General features: G+C 39.1%; 2 protein-coding genes across 2 annotated transcripts; both read left to right on the top strand.

Moving 5' to 3' along the window:
* The first annotated feature begins 648 nt into the window (after positions 1-648).
* On the top strand, positions 649-4,694 carry LOC149401765 (S-adenosyl-L-methionine-dependent methyltransferases superfamily protein). Its single transcript, XM_089612160.1, has 6 exons — positions 649-1,635; positions 2,973-3,183; positions 3,266-3,563; positions 3,646-4,038; positions 4,113-4,193; positions 4,257-4,694. The coding sequence occupies exons 1-6, from the start codon at positions 916-918 to the stop codon at positions 4,507-4,509; spliced, it is 1,956 nt and encodes a 651-aa protein (XP_089468286.1). The 5' UTR covers positions 649-915; the 3' UTR covers positions 4,510-4,694.
* Positions 4,695-23,322: 18,628 nt separating this feature from the next.
* On the top strand, positions 23,323-25,400 carry LOC149401764 (uncharacterized). The gene is made up of 5 exons (XM_089613754.1): positions 23,323-23,557; positions 24,531-24,590; positions 24,684-24,728; positions 24,876-24,973; positions 25,092-25,400. Exons 2-5 carry the CDS (start codon positions 24,537-24,539, stop codon positions 25,168-25,170), a joined length of 276 nt encoding a protein of 91 aa, XP_089469880.1. The 5' UTR covers positions 23,323-23,557; positions 24,531-24,536; the 3' UTR covers positions 25,171-25,400.
* Positions 25,401-25,754: the final 354 nt, after the last annotated feature.

Here is a 25,754-nt window from a genome sequence, read left to right as displayed (position 1 = left end):
ATTTCCGTACGCTCGACCTCATATCTTATAGAGTCTCCCTCTCGTTGGGTGCCTCTTCCTTTGCCGACCATCATCTTTACATCCAGGTAAATTACCTATTAAGCCTTTTTTAGTATCTCAAGCAGGTTGCACTCCTATAAATATTTTATTCCATCCGAGTTTGTGGTAAATTCTCTTAACTTCGTAAGACTTTGCATTTTTTCTCACTTTATTTTCTCTCTCTAAATTTTAGAGACAAACTTAAGTTCATCATGCACGATCATAATGTCAGAGAAGACTCACTCTTCGACGAGGAAATAGCGATAAACCAAAGAATCACCAATCATCATACGTGATCGTAAAATCTGGTTCTAAATCGATCACGTAAGTTCTAAGGGTTAATATTCAGGAAAAATAAATAAATAAATAAACATTAACAATTATAATGATGTTTTCCTTCCTTAAATATACAACAAAATTACAAAACTACAAAGCAAAGCAGACAAAATTAAAGTAAACTCGGAAAGAAATATGAGTATTATAAATGCTTTGGTAAAAAAAAAAAAAAAAAAAAAAAAAAAAAAAAAAAAATCAGACAAAAGAAATAACGTGAGTCACACGCGCATTTGACCTCAAACTCAATACGCATTATTTTAATTTAATTGATCTTTATTCATTTTTACCATCAAACAATCATCAAAATCAACATCGAAACCACATTCGTCTTGCGTCAACTACACCAGTCAGAACTCAGAACTAAACTACACTATATATATCAAACACCCATACACACTCTCATCACATAGACTCATATCCTTCATCATCATTCACTTCTTTCTTTCACCGTAACCACTTCTTGTTACGTTTCTTTCTCTTCTCTGCTCTTCTTTTCACAGAAAAAATCAAGAAACCCATTCAGAAAAAAAGCAAACAAGAATGGTCGCCGGAAACAGAGTGAAGATCAGAGGAGTCTCGTGGAACTTAACGAGGCTCCTCAACAGAATCCCATCGCTGAAGAAAGAATATCTCTACTTCGTCGTAGCTTGCTGCGTACTCTTCTCCCTCTTCTTCCTCTTCGGCTCCACCGGGAACTCCAACGGCACAATCCCTCCGGCCACAAAACCCACCACCACGCGCGTCCAAGACTGCATCACGCAGCGCGTGAACTCCAATCCCCTCGATTTCCGCTCCTCCCACGACGCGGAATCCACTCTCCTCACCCACGCGCCGAACGCATCCGTGGCGCGTGAGTTCCACGCGCCTCCGTGCCCGTCGAGCATGTCGGAGTACACGCCGTGCCAGGACGTGAAACGGTCGCTCCGGTTCGACAGGGACAGGCTGGTGTACCGGGAAAGGCACTGTCCTGAGGGCTCCGGCGAGGCGTTGAGGTGCAGAGTTCCGGCGCCGAACGGGTATAGGGTTCCGATGCGGTGGCCGGAGAGCCGAGAGTGGGCGTGGTACGCAAACGTGCCTCACAAGGAACTGACTGTGGAGAAGAAGGTGCAGAATTGGGTTCATTACGAGTCGGGTCGGTTTCGGTTCCCTGGTGGCGGGACTATGTTCCCCAACGGTGCAGATGCGTATATCGATGATATCGGAGAGCTTATCGACCTTCGCGGCGGCGGAATTAGAACCGCCTTAGATACCGGTTGTGGGGTAAGTAAAAAGGAAAATCTTGATCTTTTTTGTTTCCTTGCCTTTTGTTGTAATTAAGTTCAAGTTCGAATCTTTGATTTTTCTTTATTCTTTCTTTTTTTTTAGTTCCGGTCCGCTTTAGTTAAACCGGTTCAAGAAATGCATGCGTATTTGTTTGGGTTTTTTTTTTTTCCCTAATCGTTTTGTTTGATGGGAATTTATTTTACTTTAATTATACCGGATTTTTTATACGTTCCGGGTTAAGTAAAAAGTTTTTATTTAAAAATACTTTTCTTGGGTATAGAGTTATACGTTAAAGTTGAAATCTTGATTGTTTGTTTGTTATATATATTCTTTCTAATTATTTACTTGGTTTGAATTTATTTTAAAGCTACCGGAGTTTTTATGTTGGGAGAGAGGCAAAATGGTAACCGGGATGAAGAAACATTTTAAAATATGTTTGTATTAACGCTCTCGGTTTAGACTCGAGGGTTTCACATTTGGGTATGATTATGATTTTGTTATTATTAATTTGTGGGAATTTGTAGATTAGTTTAAAGATACGAGGGATAAATGTGGTATAATTATAAACCATAAAATATGCGACAAACAATTCCTTTTATTTGTTATCCTTTTTAAAATGTGATATTTACTAAATTGGATCCTTCATTAATTACCTTATCCTCTCTGCTTTTGAGGTCTAATGGCTGTTTTTGCCAGATTACTTGTTTCTTACTAAGAGGGAAAAGAAGCAAATTGGGCATATGCTTTGTCACACTTTCAAGTTCACATTTATTACGATTTCATTCCCCAGATCCTTAAAAAAAATTCTTTACCGTATATATATATATATACGGTAAAGATCATTGTAGGCACTCAACCATGTTCACACTATTGATTGTACAAGGAAATGGTTTATTTAAGAATGAAAAAAAAAAGGTGGCGGGAGGTAAAATTTAAGGTGTGTGTAGGGTCTATTATTATGGGTAAGCGTCAATTCAGATATCCAAATATATCAATTTTATACTTTTTTTGGAGCACCAACTTCGTCACTTTCAGGCTCCAAAAAAACTCACAATTTTAATTTTTTGGGTTTTTTTTCTTCTGTCAAACATTTTTTATTTTGGTAACTAGCCGTTGAAAATGTGGGACTGTAGTAGCTAGCTCTTTTGGACTCATACACTTGGAGCGGCTCATAAATCTGCAACAATAATTTGTTCAGATTTTTGGGTTGTGTCACAAACTATCAGAGATTGTTCATGTCAGTGTTCAAAGACCGCTGTCACTGATAATACAGTGCTTAATTTGGAATGTTATTGATTTAATTATTTTAAAACAATCGAGTTCAATGTATTCAGGTGGCAAGTTGGGGTGGTTACCTATTGTCAAGGGATGTCCTAACAATGTCATTTGCACCAAGAGACACTCATGAAGCTCAGGTCCAATTCGCACTCGAAAGAGGAATCCCGGCCATGATCGGAGTCCTCGCCTCCATGAGACTCCCTTACCCTTCTCGAGCGTTCGACATGGCTCACTGCTCTCGCTGCCTCATCCCCTGGGCCCAATACGGTACAAATTAGATGTGATGTTACAAAAAAAAAAAAACAAAGAAAGAAAAATCCTTGGGCTTATGAAGTTGGGATTATTGTAGATGGGCTGTACTTGATTGAAGTGGACAGAGTACTGAGGCCCGGTGGGTACTGGATTCTGTCGGGCCCGCCGATAAACTGGGAGAAGCACTGGAGTGGGTGGGACAGAAGCAAAGAGGACCTCTCCGAAGAGCAGACCGGGATCGAGAACGTCGCCACAAGCCTCTGCTGGAAGCTCATCAAGAAAAAAGGCGATCTCGCCATCTGGCAAAAGCCCACAAACCACATCCACTGCCACAAGACCAAAAGAGTTTTCAAGACCCCCAAATTCTGTGACAGCCAAGACCCAGACACAGCATGGTAATAATACTACCTAGGTGTCTTGTTGGTCAAGTTAAACAAACCAAAAGTGTCATGTTGGCTTTGTTTCTTGTTTAAAAAGGTACACAAAAATGGAGGACTGTCTGACCCCACTCCCGGAGGTGACGGGGCTGAGGGAAGTGGCCGGCGGAGAGGTGGCCAAGTGGCCGGAGAGACTGAAGTCGGTACCGCCGAGGATCGCGGCCGGGACGGTCTTGGGAGTCACGGAGGAGAGTTTCCGAGCAGACACGGCGGCATGGAAGAAGAGGGTCGCGTACTACAAGAGGTTCGACGCACAGCTGGCGGAGAGAGGGAGGTACAGAAACTTGCTGGACATGAACGCCTATCTCGGCGGCTTCGCGGCAGCTCTGGTCCACGACCCCGTTTGGGTCATGAACGTCCAACCCGTCCACGCCCGCCCCAACACCCTCGGAGTCATCTTCGAGCGCGGCTTGATCGGAACATATCACGATTGGTAACTTTTGAATAATTGGCCATCAAATTATTCTGAATCATGTTCTTGATTAATTAATTTTTTCTTTGGGATAGGTGTGAGGCTATGTCTACTTATCCAAGAACATATGACTTCATTCACGCCGATTCGATATTCACCATCTACACCAGCGACAAGTAAGATCTAACAAGTCTTTTTTTTTTATGCTAATGATCTAACAAGTGTTTTGTGATGGACAGGTGTGAAGTGGGAGATATTCTGTTGGAAATGGACAGGGTATTGAGGCCAGAAGGCAGTGTGATTGTGAGGGATGACGTGGACATGGTAGTGAAGGTCAAGAAAATGTTGGAGGCAATGCAATACGGGACAAGGATTGTGGATCATGAAGATGGGCCTTTGGAGAGACACAAGATTTTGTTGGCCAACAAACACTACTGGACAGCTCCCAAACCACCCTCCTCTAACCACCCTCAAACCAATAACACCTCATAGACACATAGATTTTTACCCATGTTTTCTCTTTCTTCTTCTTTCGATCATCACTTTATTTTGCCCTCCTCTTATTTCTTATTCTTCTCCTTCTTATGTCTACTAGTAACAATTTGATTCATATCTACAGATTAAAGGAGCACATCCAATATAATGAAAAATCGCTCGTCTTTTTTTTTTTTTTTTAAATCTGAGATTGACATGCTTTATTGGCTTTTAAACTTTACTTTGGCATTGCAAAATAATTGGACTGATTGAGAATGAGAGGCCTAAAGTTTACTTTGTTTTTCAACACCTAACATTATGCGTCTATGTGAGTCCAATTTTTTTAGCTATTATTTACATTTCTTGTAAGCCAAGATTACATCTAATACATATAAAATAAAGGCACTTAAAATTGAGAGAGGATTCACAGTCTCACAGAATTACCACTAAACTAGACTAAAATATTTTACATATTTTTATTAATTATTCCCTTATCTTTCAAGTATCCTTCCCTTCCTAATTTGAAACTTTGAATGGATTCTCTATTTTCTTACGTATTAATTTTCCCCTTATTTCCACTTTATTTTGTACTTAAATGAATGAAAATAATCTGCTTCGTTTCTCTTTATCAATAGAGTATTTACATCAAAATTCAATTAAAAAAAAATGAGATTTGTAACATATTAGCCACTTAATAGAAGGTCCTTTAAAATAATAGTCAAAGTTTAAATTATATTAACCGAATAGCCAAGATTAAATTAGTTTCCAAAAATACTTTTTCCTCCAAATTTATGAGGGAGAGAGTATAGTACGGAGGAGAGTATTCGCCAAAGGCGATCTCGTCGAAATTCAGAGGCAATTCTGCTTCAACGGCACCGAATCATGGTGTAGCTCCCAACTCTATGTGATAACTTTGACACTGAATCTTGTTCCTTTGAAATTCTTTGACGTTGGAAATGGGTACTTGAATTCGGCTATGTTTTATTTGGATCATTGACTCGCCTTGTTATGTTGGTTTAGCAATCTAGGTCCGGAAATAATCAAAAATCACTACTACAAATAAGCCTTTATGGTGCGGAAGGGCATTAAGTGCGACTTGTCGCACCTAATTGGGCATCAGGTGCGACTTGTCGCACCCAAAGGGCTCCAAAAATGAAAAAAATTTCGCTGATTTTAAGTGGTATACGGTGCGACTAGTCGCACCCAATAGTTTTGAAAACTTTCAGGTGCGACTAGTCGCACCTGAAAGTCTAAAAAAAATTCGGGGCTCAACTTCTCCCCCTCATTTTTTCCATTTGTCTGACGTGGAATTAATTTTTAGATTTTTTTTTTTACTTTCAGGTGCACCGATTAACTTTTTTAGGTGCGACTAGTCGCACCTATTTGAGTAACAGGTGCGACAAGTCGCACCTGATTACTAGGGTTAGTTTATAAACTCAGCTTCGCCTTCTTCATTCACTTCACAGCCTCTCCGACTCTCCCTCCCTCTGTGACTCTCCCTCCCTCTGCGACTCTCCCTCCCTCTCTCTCTTCTCCGAGCCTTCTCCGACGTCCAAGTCCGCGCGCCTTCTCCGACGTCCAAGTCCGCGCGCCGCTCTTCTCAGACCGGTCTTCTCCTCCTTCTTAGGTCCTTTCCTCCGCAGCCGCTCCTCCACGCCGGTCCTCTCCTCCGCGCCGATCCTCCGCAGCCGCTCCTCCGCGCCGGTCCTCTCCTCCGTCTTCGCTCCTCCGCGCCGCTCCGATCTCCTCCGCCTAAGGTATAATATTTTTTTGTGTATATATACATTAATAATTAGTATTATATATATATATATATATATATATGAAGAAAAAAAATTTAATGGTTTAGTATGTTTTAATTAGCATATATAATTAGTGTTAATAATTATTAATTAGTTTTAATTAGTAATTTAGTATGTTTAGTTTCAAATTCTATATATGTGTTTAGTATGTTTAGTAGTTTAGTATTTACGTTTCAAATCAAATAAATTGTTAGTATGTTTAGTTTGATTTTGATTGTTAACATGTATTAATTAATGTAATTATAGTTGTTAATATATATAGTATTTATAATTAGTTTAGTAACATGTATTAATTAATGTAATTATAATTGTTAATATATATAGTGTTTATAATTAGTTTAGTAATATGCTTAGGTTAATGTTTAGTTGAAATTAATTGTAATTGTAAAAGTTTAGATTAAATATTATTTGAAATTGAAATTGTAATGGAAATCAAATTGGTTAATAAGTTGTTAGTTTAGTTAACTAATTAATTTATAGTTTAATTGTTAACACTTTGTACTTAATTATGAAATTGGTTATGTAACTAATTTTAAATTTTAAATGTTAGTTTAATTAAGATTTTTTTTTAAGAAATAGTTTAATTAAGATTGAAATTTGTTAATTGTTTAAACTATTTTATTAGATTAGTTGTTTATGATATTGTAATTAATTAATTACTAAGTGATTGTTTTATAGTTTTCATTGATAAAATATTGTGACCGAGCCACGGAGGCTCGGTTTAGGACTTAGTTAATTAATATGATAGTTTGTGGATGGATTTTAAATGTTTTTAAAGTACTTTGCAGGTTTTTGGTTTAACAATATTATAGGGGAACATCTGCCAAAATTTCGGTAGAGTTTTGAACCAATTAGAATCGAAATCCACTAGAAACAGTCCATTTTAAAAAACAATCCATTTTCCAGGATTGTTTCCAGGATTTTGAGGTGCATCTTTCCCACAATTTCTACAATCCATTTTAAAAAAATAAGATACCTTTCACAGTCTCTCTCTCATTCCTTCTAAATTCGCTCTCGGTCCTTTAGTAAGATCGGACTTTCAATGCTAATTAATAATTCTCGTTGTCTTTCTCGTTCAACGAAATCAATGTCTAATCCAAGTAGAGATTGGGTTACCGAGAACGAGAGGTTGAGCTTGCAGTATAAAATAGGGGTTAACGAGTTTATCCGCCTTGCAAGCAGACAACTGAACGAAAATGGCCAATATCGTTGTCCTTGCAAGTCTTGCAACAACGTGAGATGGCACGCCATCGGGGTCGTAAGGCATCACCTCCTGGACAATGGGTTTACCCCAGGCTACACAGAATGGAATCATCACGGCGAGCGCCTTGTCCTTACTCATGGTGAAGACCCCATTGGAACTGATCAGAGAGGAGTATGAGGATTGCACGACGCTCTGCATGATATCATGGACCACGAGGATTTCGATGACTTTGCGGATCCGACTCCGAGCGAGGTGCGTGCGGAGGAGCAAGTGGAAGACTTATTTGCCGAGTTGGAAGCGGAATTGTACCCTGGATGCAAAGAGTTTTCGTCTTTGTCATTCTTGGTTTCGTTGATGCACATCAAAGTCACGAACCATTGGACGAACAAGTCGTTCATAGAACTCTTGCAGCTCTTGAGGAAGTCTCATCCAACTGGTAATCGAATTCCGGAAAAGCACTACGAGGCAAAGGCGAAACTGAAGCGCTTCGGCATGGGGTACGAGATGATCGACGTGTGCACAAACGACTGCGTCTTGTTTCGAAAAGATCTCGAGAAAGTTGAAGTGTGCCCAGTTTGCAACGAGAGCAGATGGAAGTCGTCTGGGAAACAGATACCGCAAAAGATATTACGATATTTTCCCCTGAAAGATCAATTGATGCGGTTGTACGCCTCTCGACACACGTACCTTCAGATGCAGTGGCACAAAAGAGATCGCGTCAGAGAAGAAGGCGTTCTGCGACATCCTGCGGACGGTACGACGTGGAAGAACCTGGACGAGAGATACCCAGAATTTGCCGAAGAGCCTCGGAACGTGCGGCTTGGATTAGCTTCTGTTGGGTTCAACCCGTTTGGAGAAATGAGTCTAGCGTACAGCATGTGGCATGTGGTACTGACTGCGTACAACTTGCCGCTGTTAGGAATATTGCCCACTTGAAGATAATGAATAAATGATTACTAAATTCGATAATAAGATTACTTTATTAGCATTATATGATTAGTGTGTTGAGTTCTAAATAATTAGAATCAATAACAACTATCTTCCATAGCCTCCGTATTAAACTGAGTCACGTGCTGGGCACCTGAGTTCGGGCGGTGTGCTAAAACATGGTCGATGACTGATATACGCCTGGAAAGCTATATCTAAAGTCATATATGTGGAACACATAGGTGAAGGCTCATCACTATGTGGGAGCATTCTACACTTGTGGTAAGTGTACGACTTGGACAGGTCTTGGTGTAGATGTGTCGTTTAAGGACCGTTACGACACACTAACCGAGGCCACTATGATGGTCACAGTGAGACTTGATCTAAATCCTGAAGTGATCATGGACACTGGGTTATGTTACTGGGCTCTTTGACTCATTCGCTAAAAGGCTATTCATGCTAATCACAGCTTATGTCTTGGGAGTTTTCTCATAGCATAATTCGAGTGGGAAGTGATTTACAGATACGGAATCCAGCCTTCCTGAAAGAAGGTTAATGTTCACTCACCTAAGGGTTGATTCCAGAACCGATAGATTGCTAGCACTTTCGAAGTAAGTAACGTTCGAAAGAATCTTTCGCTGGGGAAGCAACAATGCTTAGGGCTGATATGTATCAAGAGAAGTATAACGGATAAATTGACTTCTCTTGACACGGGTTGAACCTGGAGGATCTTGATCACGAACTGACTATATCAGTGGACACTCGTCACGATGAGTAAATATAATTCTAGTATAAAGGAGAGTTCAGTCTTGGCTTACAAGGTGGAGTATTTGACCAAGATTAGACGAATCGATGGACAAAAGAGAAAGGACTATTTCGTCTTTTTCGTCGGATTTGTTAAGCTCCTATTACTAGGTCCATAGTCCCCGATTCGGCTCTGATAAAGGCGGATAAGAACTTTCTTATAATAATGTTTATCATTATTAATCTCACTTGTTGTAATTGTGATTGACAGCATTAATTATGGAAAACGGGTATTCGCAGAATTAAATAAATATTTATGGTAGAATTGTTTATTTATTGTTTGATCAAGTAAATAAACAATTATTAATTATTTGTTTATTGTTGGACCAAGTAAATAAATAATTAATTGGGTTTTAAGCAATTGGGCCTTGCACAAAATATGAAAGTCGGATTTAGGGTTTTGGCACTAGGGTTTGCGCAAATCCCCTTGGCCGTGTGCCTAAAAACCGATTTTTATAATATTGGTATTTACCAATATTTTCTCTTTAGTTGTTTAAATAAAGGAGAGAGAATAATATAAGATAGTTTCCTATATTTTCTCCTTATTTAAAGGAGAGTATTTAGGAGAATATTTAGGAGAATATTTAGGAGAAAATTTAGGAGAATAATATATTCTCCTTTATTATCTCACTAAATAAATTATTCTCTATTTAAATATCCCATAGATATTGATCTGATGGATGAGAGAAAAAGTAGGATTCACTTGTTGAGATCCAAGGGCCTAGATTAAATCCTCTAGTGTGAACACAATAAAATGAAATAAAATATTCTGGAAGATTCCATGAATATCTCCTTTTTACTACTATAAATAGGGGTTCATGAGAATGCAAAAATTAAGGTTTTTGACCTAATAATTTCGTGCACTCTAGGCTACCTTAGCCGTGCAAAACAGCCTCTCCCTCCCCTCGGAAATTCGTTTCCATTCTTAGTAAAATAAGAGAAAGATCTCGAGACACCTAGTTTCGTGATCTAGTGAGATAAAGACTGTGCCCACTCATCTTTCTTATTCGCCTCGGAGATTACGTTTCGGAAGACTAAGGTGTCATCCTCGAGTCCTTCATCAAGACGTTCAAGACGAAGACGGATTGTGAAAGCTTTCAGTACGTGAGCCAAAAACTGTAAGTATTCGTTTTTCGCTCTATATCGGTTGCTTGACTTATATGCTCTCGTGAATTAAATTAATTAAACATAACTAGATCTTGTTAATTATAACCATAATTTAATTAGCTTATGATCAGCGTAGTTAATTATTTTTCCGCATTAATATGGTTATATGGTGAAATCATCTCAAAAGAGGCGTGTCGGAGCGATCGTTCGTGTCCGATGCGCGCTCGATCCACCAACAACTGGTATCAGAGCTAGATGTTATGATTAATTAATCGATTCGTTCTTGTAATTAATTTAAATATGGTTTGAATGAAATTATATGTGGATGTGAATTTCATGCAATTCAATATATGATATGTGAATTGTGATTCGTGGTTTGATCGTAGAATATTTGATTCTCGCTTTTCTAGATTTTTTGTAAACCCGAAATTCAAAGGGTATAGGTTTTATGTAATTATTATTATTGTTGTAATCCGATGGTGCGACGTTCTTGATCACGACGATCAGCGAGAGACGGATACAAAACGAAGAAGCATGACGGACGAAGAAAGCCTCCACGACTACGCCACAAGAAAACTTGTCACAAAATTTTGTGACAAGTCTCGACCGTCCTCTTCGTGCCGGGCCGCGCCCTCGTGGCGGCGGCGGTCCGGTGCAGCCTCAAGTCTAATCTTGACCTGGGCCTCAGTGGGCCCACGGGCCCACTCATTAAAAAAAAATTAAGTTTTTTAAATTTTTTATATAAATAATTGTATGGGCTGAGCCCTAATGATTTTTTATTTAAAACATTACAAAATAAATGATTATGATATCGATTTATTTTAAATGGGACATTGGAATGTGCCCTTACTTAATTAATTTTTTCGATAAAAAAATTAGAAAAATTAAATAATTTGATATTGATTTATTTTTCTAAGGGACATAAGAATGGGCCCAATTGAATCCATGGGCCAATATGATTGGGCTCATCTTGATTTACTTTATAGAATCAAATAGGAAACGATCAATCCGAATCAAACCATTCTTGCATGCTCTTGCTTGTTTATTTAATTACTATGTCATGCTTGTATGCTATAACTTAGATCATGTATCGTATGTTAATGGTTGTCATGGGCTTTCATTCATTAAAATTGTCTAATTGGATTAGGATAGTTAATTAATGAATGAGTTGAACGGATCGGAGAGCTCTGTCACCAAGCCGATAAGAGGCTAAGCTGAGAGGTACTTAAGAAGACCTAGTGTCTCACCTTCTCTACTGGGAGCTTTTCCGTGATGGAATACTTTTAGGATAATCAAGACTAGATGTCACGAATTCCTAATCACTAAGCTATATCGAAACATCTGTTTTTAAGGGTAGCTTAGAAACACTCGAGTTTTTAATATGACTTAGTTAACTCGAGTGGATCACCTAGATTAAAGTTAATGCTAGGAAAATTAAAATACTGAAAGTATATTGAGTCGTAGGTCTCCAACATTGACACAACACCGTGAGGATGAAAGATCCCCTCGTGACCGGCGGTTTTCTAAACATGGTGGTCAGTTCCATTCGGAAGGGCTTTTCTGATTCCAATACCAAGGTTATGTCTCTGACGATAGGTGGGAGGGTTGATCTTTGCGTGTACTAGTTACGCTAGTGCGTATGAGCTAGATTTCTTTCACTGAAATGTTGGGTTGACTCATGCATGAACCAACCTGTGGTTGCTCATGTGGCCAAAGATTCCTATAAAATTGGTAGTTAGTGAGCATAGTTATGAAGGTGCATGTACTATGATTGCTCACTAATCTGAGATGGTTCTCATTTTCACTAGGTGCACTCCGTTACGTCACCAGAGTGAAACGGACTGTGGCTATTAGTCGAATTACCTTGGAATATAAAAACTGGGTTCTTTTGTTTAGTATTTAATCCCGTGCATGTTTGCATTATAGTTTTTATTTCCTAAATTATATTGATAGTTGTTTCTTTTCATATTGCTAGTAAATGTGCTTTTTATGTTTTTAGTAATCATGTCGAACCCTATTATGGCCCTGTTGTCGAAAGACGTCCTGACTGGAGATAACTTCCCTAAGTGGAAGTCGAATCTCAACATTGTGCTTGTGAGTGAAAGCATTCGCTTTATCCTCACTGAAGACAGACCTCCTCTTCCTGCTCATGGTGCCTCCAAGAACTTGAGGGAGGACTATGACAAGTGGACTACTGCCAATAACAAGGCGGTGGCCTACATGCTCGCAAGCATATCTGATGCGTTGCGAACTAAGATGGAAGGGAAGGAGACCGCTATGGAGATCCTTGACTCGTTGCAACAAATGTTTGGGATGCAAAGCGAGCAAGCCCGCATTGAGCTCACCCGTAAGTGCACTAGCACTAGGATGACTGCGGGAACTCCGGTGAGGGATCATGTCATGAAGATGACTAACTACTTCACCGAAGCTGAACTCCATGGGGCACAGATGGATGAGGTTACTCAGGTGGGAATAATCCTGAATTCCCTTTCGAGTGACTTCATACAGTTTACGTCCAACTACATCATGAACAAGTTGACGTATGGACTGTCTCAGCTGTTGAATGAACTACAGACTTTCGAGTCTATCACTCGACATGGGAAGAACAAAGGGTCAGCTCTCTATGCTGACAAGAGTTCTTCGCCTAAAACCAAGAAGAAGTTGACTTCTGGTGCTGAGTCATCTAAGGCACGTCCGAATACTTCAAAGGGGAAAGGTCCCGCTAAGAAGGAAAGGAAGAACTTCAAGAGAAGTGGAAAAGGAAAAGAAAAGAAGCGAGAAAGCATTGGTAAATGCAACCACTGCAACACTGAAGGCCATTGGAAGAGGCATTGTCCTTTGTACTTGGCTGAGCTTGAGAAAAACAAGAAGAATACTGGTATTGTACCTTAAAATTCATGATTAAAGATATCCTAAAAATGTTTTGAGGATAATTATTCATGAGCATACTTCTTTGCTTGTTGCAGAGCAGATCTGATGGAGCACACATGTGTAGACGAGCTTGCTGAGCAATGTCGGATTCAAGCCCGAATTGTAGAGAAGCTCATGCTCCGTTTGAAGATCTAATTTCCCGCTAGTTTTATTACTTTCATTTTTGGATTTATTTTTTGAACATGGGATGTGTCATTTAATAATCCGAGGTTTTCTGGATTGTAGCCTTTATGGCTATTCCAGAAAGGATGAATCTTTCTTTCTTTATGTTTTATTACATTATTTATGAACACATGGTTGTGTCTTTAAATATTTCCTTCTATAATTGAATGCCTTGATTGCTTTTATGATATTTGAATATGCATGAATGCTTATGTCCTTATGAAAAAGATATAGAATATGAAGGTCACGTTTTTCCGTTCATATGCTATATGTTAAGCACAATAAATATAAATATTTTCTGAGTTATTATCTCTGTTAGAATTTATTAGCTTTTATTGCTTCATTAAATTCTTATGATGAATATGTTTTATTGTTTAAGAACTATTTAGAGCTTTGAAAGCGTCTAAATAATTATTACCATTATTCGACAATGACTTGTGCGAATAATAAATAATAAATGAGACACAACTAAGAGTTAGTGTTGATGATGAATTAAGTTAGTGGGAGCTTCCTTAATTGGAACCTAGTCACTAATATTCGTATTGATTGAGTGGGAGCATCCTTGAATGGAACCTAGTCACTCTAGATTCATTGATTGAGTGGGAGCATCCTTAATTGGAACCTAGCCGGTCTAAAATTCAATAATCGAGTAGGAGCATCCTTAGCTGGAACCTAGCTACTCTTATTCATTGACTTAGTGGGAGCATCCATAAATGGAACCTAGCCACTAAATAACCAATATTATTGAGTGGGAGCATCCTTAATTGGATTCTAGTCACTATTGTTCAATAAAAGAGTGGGAGCTTTCTTTAATGAAATCCAGCTACTTGTTGTTCAATAAATAGCAAACATCCTTCATAGGATTAAATCCATCATTGAAGATGGCATCCTTAACCGGAATGTATATGCTATTGTTCAATAATTAAAGTGGAAGGGTAATCAATGATTATCTTGCCACATAAATCAATGAATTAAAAGGAAGGATAATTTTGAATTATCTTGTCGTTAAAATCAATAACCCAGTAGCATCCTAGAATGGATCCTTGTCACTCTCATCAACAATAAACTTTCCTTAAATGGAAAGACATGATCTTGAGATATCACTCTCGATCATACTAACTTGTCTGAAAGTTATTAGCCCATATTTAATAGATCTACCTGTTAAGCTATTAGCTTAAAGGAATAGAGAGGTCTATAAAAGGATTAATGAAATGGTTTAAGCTTTATAAGCTATAAGGTAAGGGATTGAGCCCTTAAGGAGAGACATTATCATGAATGATACTCTTCTTTCTGATACCACAAACCACTTCATTAGGGATCTTCAAAATTGAAGATGAACTGTCCTTTGAGGATGAAGTTCCAATAACATAAAGACATGGATCGAAGTAGTTATACTACTAAACTTTTCGAAATATGAAAGGTAGATCCTAAGTACTTAACAAACTAGTCATGATTGTACATGGATGTTTGTTATAATCTATATTTTGAGAATGATCGATAAGTATAGCTCCTAAACAAGTGTCATGAATAAATTCATTACTATTTTAGTTCTAGACCTCATTATGACACAAGTAAATTGACTGAGCTAACTGTTTCTAAAATTAAATTTAGAAACGACATGCTCGTTCCATTATGTCTCAAACATACTTATTGATATAAGGTATGAGCTCAATGTTGAGGCTATTGACATTGTCTTTAAAAGGACTAATAATTAGACCTTAGACAATGTCGTATTTCCGAGAATAACTACATGTGTTGTAAACACTGTAATCTCTGGAAATAGTGAGATACTTAGTTATTTAAATATAGTAGATCCTTAAAGTCCTGTGTATATATTGAATATGAACACGACAAACAAGGATGAACTATAAATAACCAAGTAATGGAAATAGGTCAATAGAGTTCTTATTTAAGCACGTTCAATAAATCACACTATAGTAAGTGGTGATGAGATCAAACCATGCAATGGTGCAACCTGTTTGGCACCAAAGGGATGTACACCTAAATAGGGAGACTTGTTATCTTTAGATATAAAGTCTGGTGTATAATCTAAAGGTATGCGAAGTGTTAATTTGTTCTAAAGTAAATTTATTTACTATGAACAATTTGACTTGATCTTAAATGGTAAGTCAAAGATCACTTGCAAAAATGCATGAACTAGAATGATATGAAAATGGGACATATGTCAGATCGACATAAATGATAGAGTATAGATAAAAGTGGGAATCCATATGATGGGAATCTCAATCCTGGGTCAAAGTCTAAACCGTCTATAATGATGGCAAAGAATTAAATTGGCTGAAGGAAACTTATCTTCTCTGGTCAAAGTGGGAGATTGTTAGGAATATTGCCCACTTGAAGATAATGAATAAATGATTACTAAATTCGATAATAAGATTACTTTATTAGCATTATATGATTAGTGGGTTGAGTTCTAAATAATTAGAATCAATAACAACTATCTTCCATAGCCTCCGTATTAAACTGAGTCACGTGCTGGGCACCTGAGTTCGGGCGGTGTGCTAAAACATGGTCGATGACTGATATACGCCTGGAAAGCTATATCTAAAGTCATATATGTGGAACACATAGGTGAAGGCTCATCACTATGTGGGAGCATTCTACACTTGTGGTAAGTGTACGACTTGGACAAGTCTTGGTGTAGATGTGTCGTTTAAGGACCGTTACGACACACTAACCGAGGCCACTATGATGGTCACAGTGAGACTTGATCTAAATCCTGAAGTGATCATGGACACTGGGTTATGTTACTGGGCTCTTTGACTCATTCGCTAAAAGGCTATTCATGCTAATCACAGCTTATGTCTTGGGAGTTTTCTCATAGCATAATTCGAGTGGGAAGTGATTTACAGATACGGAATCCAGCCTTCCTGAAAGAAGGTTAATGTTCACTCACCTAAGGGTTGATTCCAGAACCGATAGATTGCTAGCACTTTCGAAGTAAGTAACGTTCGAAAGAATCTTTCGCTGGGGAAGCAACAATGCTTAGGGCTGATATGTATCAAGAGAAGTATAACGGATAAATTGACTTCTCTTGACACGGGTTGAACCTGGAGGATCTTGATCACGAACTGACTATATCAGTGGACACTCGTCACGATGAGTAAATATAATTCTAGTTTAAAGGAGAGTTCAGTCTTGGCTTACAAGGTGGAGTATTTGACCAAGATTAGACGAATCGATGGACAAAAGATAAATGACTATTTCGTCTTTTTCGTCGGATTTGTTAAGCTCCTATTACTAGGTCCATAGTCCCCGATTCGGCTCTGATAAAGGCGGATAAGAACTTTCTTATAATAATGTTTATCATTATTAATCTCACTTGCTGTAATTGTGATTGATAGCATTAATTATGGAAAACGGGTATTCGCAGAATTAAATAAATATTTATGGTAAAATTGTTTATTTATTGTTTGATCAAGTAAATAAACAATTATTAATTATTTGTTTATTGTTGGACCAAATAAATAAATAATTAATTGGGTTTTAAGCAATTGGGCCTTGCACAAAATATGAAAGTCGGATTTAGGGTTTTGGCACTAGGGTTTGCGCAAATCCCCTTGGCCGTGTGCCTAAAAACCGATTTTTATAATATTGGTATTTACCAATATTTTCTCTTTAGTTGTTTAAATAAAGGAGAGAGAATAATATAAGATATTTTCCTATATTTTCTCCTTATTTAAAGGAGAGTATTTAGGAGAATATTTAGGAGAATATTTAGGAGAAAATTTAGGAGAATAATATATTCTCCTTTATTATCTCACTAAATAAATTATTCTCTATTTAAATATCCCATAGATATTGATCTGATGGATGAGAGAAAAAGTAGGATTCACTTGCTGAGATCCAAGGGCCTAGATTAAATCCTCTAGTGTGAACACAATAAAATGAAATAAAATATTCTGGAAGATTCCATGAATATCTCCTTTTTACGACTATAAGTAGGGGTTCATGAGAATGCAAAAATTAAGGTTTTTGACCTAATAATTTCGTGCACTCTAGGCTACCTTAGCCGTGCAAAACAGCCTCTCCCTCCCCTCGGAAATTCGTTTCCATTCTTAGTAAAATAAGATAAAGATCTCGAGACACCTAGTTTCGTGATCTAGTGAGATAAAGACTGTGCCCACTCATCTTTCTTATTCGCCTCGGAGATTACGTTTCGGAAGACTAAGGTGTCATCCTCGAGTCCTTCATCAAGACGCTCAAGACGAAGACGGATTGTGAAAGCTTTCAGTACGTGAGCCAAAAACTGTAAGTATTCGTTTTTCGCTCTATATCGGTTGCTTGACTTATATGCTCTCGTGAATTAAATTAATTAAACATAACTAGATCTTGTAAATTATAACCATAATTTAATTAGCTTATGATCAGCGTAATTAATTATTTTTCCGCATTAATATGGTTATATAGTGGAATCATCTCAAAAGAGGCGCGTCGGAGCGATCGTTCGTGTCCGATGCGCGCTCGATCCACCAACAGCCGCCTTGGTTGTGCATGAAGAAAGAGTACCTTATGCTGACGCTTCTGATTCCCGGGCCGAGCTCACCAGGAAAAAACATGGACGTGTTCTTGCAACCACTAGTTGAAGAGCTGAAAGAATTGTGGGAGATGGGATTCAACATTCGAGATGGAGCCAACGATGAAGTGTTTTGGTTGCGTGCTGCGCTACTCTGGACGATAAACGACTTTCCGGCTCGATCGTATTTATCGGGATGGAGTGGCCAATGGTATCTCGCTTGCCCCACGTGCAACCTTGACACGCCGTCTCTGAAAGTAAAAAACATAATCGTGTACTACAACCATCGTCGATTTTTGTCCACGCGTCACTGATTGAGGAAAAGTAGCGATCACAACACAAATCGCCACGAGAGACACAGCAAACCCGACAAGTTGACTCCGCAAGACATACTAGCTCAGTTGGCTAGTGTTTCTTGCACGAAAATTGGCAAACACGCTTGCTCCGTGGGCCGAAAACGAAAGCGAGCCGAGAGTAAGCTGAATTGGGCGAAGAAAAGCATCTTTTACGAGTTGCCTTACTGGTCAGAGTTGGAGTTGAAGCACAACTTGGATGTCATGCACGTAGAGAAGAACGTGTGCGAGAATCTTCTTGGGACCATGCTTAGCTTAGAAAAGAAAAACTATGACACCGAGAAGGCGATGTTTGATATAATGGACTTAAAATCAAAACCAGTTTGCACTTGCGAGAACAAGGGGCTGGGTGGTACAAACCGCAAGCAGCGTACACTTTGACCCTTGAGCAGAGGCAGCGGTTTACCGAGTTTCTCCAATCTGTCAAATTTCCAGATGGCCTCACTGGTAATTTGAAGAAAAACGTGACTGCTAACGGGAAGCTCACAAGTTTGAAGTCGCACAATTGCCACGTGATCTTGCAGAGGTTGTTGGCTGTTGGTATTCGCCCTTTTCTGCCCAAGGCAATACAGGATACGATCTCCGAACTTTGCAACTTTTTCAAGTTGAGTATTTCTATAACGTTGAGAGTGGAAGATCTCGAAAAAGCGCAAAATTCCATTGTCGAGATACTATGTAAGCTTGAGATGATATTTCCACCTGCTTTTTTCACGATCATGGTTCACGTGGCGATTCATCTAACAGAGGAAGCGTTGTATGGCGGCCCGGTTCATATGCGGTGGATGTACCCCTTTGAGAGATACCTTGGGACGTTAAAATATTTTGTTAAAAACAGAGCTAGGCCTGATATGTAACCACGGTTTTCCTCCGCCATATGTGAGGGTATTTTAATAAAAAAAATCGTGGTGTCGTCCACGTTTCTTTGTTTTCTAATCTTGTTTTCTTCTTATAGGATGTCGACTGGAGCAGGTGGAGGCGAAGATCCACCACAGACGCCGGGATCCTCCGGATCGAAGAACACACATGGACCAACGAAGGGTCTCGTGTCAGCGAGAGCGAGGGTAGGGACTCCTGGTGCGAATGTAGTTCGCTACGATCGGCGACACATGATGTTCTACCAGGACATCAGGGATCTAAATCCCATGATCGGCACCTTCTCGAACCGTCTTGGAAACTTGATCAAGGCGACGTTTCAAGCACACGCAAACGACTGGAATGAAGTCGAGTCTCAGCATGTGACGGCCGTTATGACCGCAATCCATAACGAGTACCGTTTTGTGTACGAGGATCCTGCAACTAGCGAGAGAGTGCCAGCTGATTGCATTCGCAACGAGATAGAGTCTACTATCATTCGCGAAATGAAGCGGTTGCGACGCAATCAAAAGTCAAATTTATCATCTAGATTCTTCAACAAGTTTTGCGGGAAAATAGAGCTCGCCAGAGAAGAAACACCAAAGGGCTATACGCACGAGGCTTGGTTGAAGGCAATAGAGGTGTTCAACATACCGGCCCATAAGGTATGAGTTGAACATGATTTTTTTTCTCATCAAATCGAATTAAATGAATTTATGTCTCGCAGGCAAAGGCTGACCGCAACAGACAAAATGCGAAGAAGAAGCAGACAAAGGCCAGACAAGGGTCGATACCTTTTTTCGCTCATCGACAGAAGGGCGTAAGTTGCTTAATTTTTATTAGCATTAGACACATTAGTCTTATTTTGATGATTAAATTAAACTTGCAGAGGAAGGAGGATGGGACATTACCCTCCGCATTAGCGACGTGGGAGAAAAACCATCAAGATATTAACGGCAACTAGACAACGCCCTTCGCGAATCAACAATTTGTAAGTTACTTTATTTAATTACTTAATAATAATAATTATATAATAGTTTTATTTGGTTTTTTTGTAAAGGCGCGAATCAACGCCCAAGTGGCAGATATTTTGCGACAAGCGGAGGAGCAAGGCGAAGAGGTGAGCCTCGAACACGCAGAGGAGTATGCGATGCATGACGTTCTCGGGCCACGCCGTGATTGGGATGTCGGGATAGGACCCACGACCCCAGTTGGGGCTTTGAGTGTGGCTCGAGCTCAAGACGGAAGCTCGTCTGGTTCGTCATCTCAGTCATGTGTCGATCCAGTATTGTATACCGAGTTGCAAGCTCAGCTGGTAGCACAACAAGCTCAAATGGCGGCACAACTAATCCAGATGGAAGAGATGCAGCGACAGCTGCTCTCGTTTACACAGATGCATACTCAGGCTTCCCCCACAAGCCCACATCCTCAGCCTAGGCCGACATCAGCGGCAATGGCTGATAATGTGACGCCAGGTTCTACGGAGTTTCATCGAGATTGTCCTAGCGGTAGCGGCAGTGGCCGAGGAGGAAGCAGTAGTGGCCGCGGAGGCAACTTATTTGGAAGAGGAAATTCCTCTATCGATAAGTTTTATAGGCAACAACGAAAATAGTTGGACTTGTATATTTTTATATTAGCGAACAAACTCGTATTAGTTGTTTGTATATTAAAAATATTTTAATATGAAATATTAATTTTTAATTCTAATTATAATTCTATTTATTTGTAAATTTTTTTTTTTTTTTCAAAATAAATTGGGCATCGGGTGCGACTAGTCGCACCCAATAGTTAAGGTGGGAAGGGTATTGGGTGCGACTCGCCGCACCCAATACTATGCCGGGAAGAGTATTGGGTGCGACTAATCGCACCCAATAAGTTGGCGGGAAGAGCATTGGGTGCGACATGTCGCACCCAGAAGTCAAATTCCCGCCTTATTCTTAAGTTCCCACGGAAAAATAGGTCCGACTTCAGGTGCGATAAGTCGCACCTAATAATGTCGCACGTAATAGTATATACTATTGGGTGCGACATGTCGCACCCAATAGTATTAGCTTCGGACTTTTAGGTGTGACTTAGTCGCACCTGAAGTCGCACCCGATAGTACTATCGGGTGCGACGTGTTGGGCATCAAGTGCGACTTTTGCCGCACCTGATGCCCATATTTGTAGTAGTGAATCATGGTTAATCTAATAATAATTTGTGGGTTTCAACAGAAAACAATGCCGTCCCTGAACACTGCATTGCCTCCTGAAATCGCTAACAATGTGATTAGAGTTTAGTCATTTCTCTGGTCTCTGCGTATTTCTCTCTGATTCGGACATATCTATAATTCAAATTCCTGCTCTTTTTTTCATGCGTGTAGCTCTACCGCGAGTGTCTTAGAAGAGCCAAATATGTCGGTCACAAGGTAATGCTTCTCTTTTGTTTTAAACTTCCGTTGGTCTTTTTATCATTTTTTTCTTACATCATGCTCTACATCTACGCAATGTGTTTGTTTCCTTATGACAAACTATTTTTTGCTGTTTAAATCGGGCGTTCTTATGTTTCGTTGCAGCAAAACAATACTGAACTAGTTGTCGGGATGTTAAGAGACCAATTCAAGAAGCATATGCACGAGACCGACCCGGAGAAAATTCAAAAGTGCAAAGACAAGTAAGTTTTTGTTCTCTCTCTCACTATCTCATTCATTCATTACAGAGAGAGCGTTTTGGCAAAGATCGGGACTGAGATAATTAGGTGCTTGTATTTGTTTAAATATTCTTATTTACAGTGCGGCTCGAGGGCTCATAAATCACATACTCCACGAGTCGGAGAGTTTGTCTGGTCGAAAATTCAGCAGCGGGCGAACCCGAGCTAAGTTTTTAGGAAAAGCGGCCGAAGCCTTAATCTTTGAGATTATTCATTTTTAAAGATTTTCCTATTCTTGTTTACTAACAAGCAATAATGCACGTAAACATGGTTATTACCTTGATATGTAGTTGACTTAAGTCTCCACACTTACCCGGAAAAGATTGTCTGAAAATTTGTTGACTTCCTAGGTTTGTGGAGCAGAGAAATGAAGAATGTTACAGAGGAAATCAAAGCGAGAATAGGTATAAGAGGCCAAGGGTTGATGATTTCCCTACGTGCAACAAGTTTGGCAGGAAGCACCTAGGCGAGTGCCGCATAGGAACCTCAAGTTGCTACCTGTGTGGCTTGGAAGGTCTTTTTGCACGGGATTGTCACGTTCCAGCAGATAAAATCGCTTATATGAAGAATCAACCTAAGGCCAAAGCTCGCATCTTCAGCATCTATGGAGATGAAGTAAAGGAGTCATCGTTTGGAAGAACCGGTTAGATTTCTATCCTTTACTCTCTAGTTATGCATTCATGTATGTGGAAGCTATACATACTTGTTTGTTGCGTCTTGGTCAAGTTTCTAAACTTGGTAGTTGAGGAAATGAATTCCTTGTTAGTTATATCTAACCATTAGGAAGTGACTATGTCAAGTCACTAGTGTAGTTTAGATACGATATGTGTGTGGACTCTAAGACCATAATCAGTTTGCTATTCATCAAGCGATAACACGTTTAGAAGAAGGTATATCCTCTCTTGTTTTCTGAAGATGGAAAATTATCTGGAAGCTCGATAGTGTGATGCAGAAGGAGTACCCTGCTCTACTTTAAGTTTCGAGGACGAAACTAACTTAAGGGGGTCGGGATTGTAAGGACAAGTTTCTGCGTCACTCGTTTTAGGAAATTTGGAGATAATAACGAGTTTCAGTTGTTACAACTAAATTCTCGAGTGAATTATATTTCAATGGATTTATCGAATTAATTTTAAATATATTAAGGTTATGGAAATCTCGGAATAAATAAAGGAATTATCGAGTTTATCTCGATTAGTAAATTAATTCCGAAAAAATATTCCGGAAATTAGTTTAAGAAATAAATTCTCAAAAACGAGAATTAATTCCGAAAAAATTTAAATATATTTTAATTAATAGAGAATGAACGAGAAAATTCTCGGTTCAAATCATATAATTATAATCCGTTTGGTTATGGATTTAATTAAATAATTATATGAAAGGACGTGGTTGTAACAATTTTTAAGGGACCCATTTGAAAGAAAACAAGGAAAAGAGTTTGGATTGTGAATAAGATGTTTTTTTCTAGCTTGCCAAGGTGATATCACTCGGCCAACTAAGAAACAAACGGGAGAAAAGAGAAAGAAGAACGAGCGAGACTGAGAAGGAAGAAAGAAGAGGGACCGAGCACCACCTCGCGCTCGCGGCCGAGAAGGAGCGAGCGCCGCCACGAGCACGCCGAGGGCACCGGCCGAGAGCAGATCGCCGGGAAAAGAGGGAGAGAAGGCCAGAGAAGACGTGAACCTCACCAATTTCACCTGAGGTAAGAGAATTTCTACCTCTAGGGTTCGATTTCTAGGGTTTGAACTTTGGAAATTTGGGGGTTTCTGTTGGGTTGTCCTGGCTTGATTCAGTGATGATTTCTCAAGCTTGAGCTGAGCTCTGTTTCGGTGATTGCTTCTCATTCGTGTGGTTGTCCTGACTGTTATGGGTTGATTGTTTATGATGATGTTGTTGCCCGGCCGTGTGTTTGAGCTTGGTGTGGGTTTGCTATTGATTTTTGTGACGTGATTCTGAGGTTGTTTACTTGTCATTGAGTCTGGGTTTTGAATATTGAGCCTTTGGCCGTGTGAATTGTTGACTTTGGTCAAGTTTGTGTGGTTCATTTTGTTTGAATTGGCCGTGAGTATTAAACCAAAAATCTGAGAATCGAGTGATAGTTGGATGGGTATTCATGTAATTACTTCGAACTTATTAAACCCACAAAGCACACGTTTTTCGCTTTTATATAAACCAAAAATCGAATCTCATTTATTGAATGAAAGAAAAGAACCAACCCGATCTCTCTTCGTATCACCTTAATCCTTTTAAACTAAATCAGTCGCCGGCCGACAGTTACCGACTCCGAAGGTACTATATATCCTCCGTTTTGGGTCGTCTTTGTGTCAGATTTGTTTTATTATCAATCTTCTCTACAATACTGCTCGATTGTAAGTTTCGGAATTCTTTGACCCTGCACGCACTCCAGGTGTTCGAGAAAATTTCCCAGAGGACTAGATTAACGAAACCAACTTATATTTGCAATTTTGTATTTTCTTTTCCCTGATCTCTATATGTGATGACTTTGACACTGAATCTTGTTCCTTTGAAATTCTTTGACTTTGGAAGTGGGTACATGAATTCGGCTATGTTTTATTTGGATCATTGACTCGCCTTGTTATGTTGGTTTAGCAATCTAGAGCCGGAAATAATCAAGAATCATGGTTAATCTAATAATAATTTGTGGGTTTCGACAGAAAACAATGCCGTCCCTGAACACTGCACTGCCTCCAGAAATCGCTAACAATGTGATTAGAGTTGAGTCATTTCTCTGGTCTCTGCGTATTTCTCTCTGATTCGGACATATCTGTAATTCAAATTTCTGCTCTCTTTTTTTTTCATGCGTGTAGCTCTACCGCGAGTGTCTTAGAAGAGCCAAATATGTCGGTCACAAGGTAATGCTTCTCTTTTGTTTTAAACTTCCGTTGGTCTTTTTATCATTTTTTTCTTACATCATGCTCTACATCTACGCAATGTGTTTGTTTCCTTATGACAAACTATTTTTTGCTGTTTAAATCGGGCGTTCTTATGTTTCGTTGCAGCAAAACAATACTGAACTAGTTGTCGGGATGTTAAGAGACCAATTCAAGAAGCATATGCACGAGACCGACCCGGAGAAAATTCAAAAGTGCAAAGACGAGTAAGTTTTTGTTCTCTCTCTCACTCTCTCATTCATTCATTACAGAGAGAGCGTTTTGGCAAAGATCGGGACCGAGATAATTAGGTGCTTGTGTTTGTTTAAATATTCTTATTTACAGTGCGGCTCGAGGGCTCATAAATCACATACTCCACGAGTCGGAGAGTTTGTCTGGTCGGAAATTCAGCAGCGCCTCTTAATATTATCTTTTTATGTGTGCCGTTTCTTGAGTTCTAGCTGGGATTCCGAGTTTCTTAGTTATGTTTCAAAGCACTTGACTGAAGTGACTGTTTCAAAGCCACTCGGGACAATGGTTTTTTTTACCCTTCAGAGATAACAATTCATGCATTGGAATGGCTTGCAAGTTTGACCTCTTTACCCCTGTAACTGTTCGAACTGAAAGTATGGCAATGATTAAAAATAACAGCGATATGGATGAGAGCCACCAATATAATAATAAGACAGCAAATGCAAACCTACCAAGACAGTTCCAGATTTCCCACAAACACTGTAGGCCTGTTATTGATATTGTTTAGTGATGACTTCTTGTTTAGTTATTTATCAATATGTGAAGGAATTACAGTTATGAGCTTAATAACTTATTATCTCCCAACACTTTGCTTGCAAAATATAGACCAAATGCCGGTTACTGTTTTGCATCAAGATAGTACGCTGGCTTTATATTCAATTCAAATCAATGTTATCATTTCTTTTCACTGTAGCAACAAAGGCGTGGTTTGATTGAAAGAAGTCGTGCAAAGTTCTGACTGCTCTGCTTCATAAA

This window comes from Urtica dioica, chromosome 4, assembly GCF_054948205.1.
Source record: "Urtica dioica subsp. dioica isolate 48M chromosome 4, U.dioica_male_clone48M_v1_H2, whole genome shotgun sequence".
Classification (NCBI taxonomy): domain Eukaryota; kingdom Viridiplantae; phylum Streptophyta; class Magnoliopsida; order Rosales; family Urticaceae; genus Urtica; species Urtica dioica.
Note: the sequence above shows the minus strand (reverse complement) of the source record. Positions and strands in the feature narration are given on the sequence as shown.

Coding starts and splice junctions, on each gene's coding strand:
- LOC149401764 (XM_089613754.1), top strand. CDS start 24,537: ATGCCGTCCCTGAACACTGCACTGCCTCCAGAAATCGCTAACAATGTG. Junction 24,591..24,683: donor TCGCTAACAATGTGATTAGA/GTTGAGTCATTT, acceptor TCATGCGTGTAG/CTCTACCGCGAGTGTCTTAG. Junction 24,974..25,091: donor ATTCAAAAGTGCAAAGACGA/GTAAGTTTTTGT, acceptor TCTTATTTACAG/TGCGGCTCGAGGGCTCATAA.
- LOC149401765 (XM_089612160.1), top strand. CDS start 916: ATGGTCGCCGGAAACAGAGTGAAGATCAGAGGAGTCTCGTGGAACTTA. Junction 3,184..3,265: donor CATCCCCTGGGCCCAATACG/GTACAAATTAGA, acceptor GGATTATTGTAG/ATGGGCTGTACTTGATTGAA. Junction 4,194..4,256: donor ACCATCTACACCAGCGACAA/GTAAGATCTAAC, acceptor TGTGATGGACAG/GTGTGAAGTGGGAGATATTC.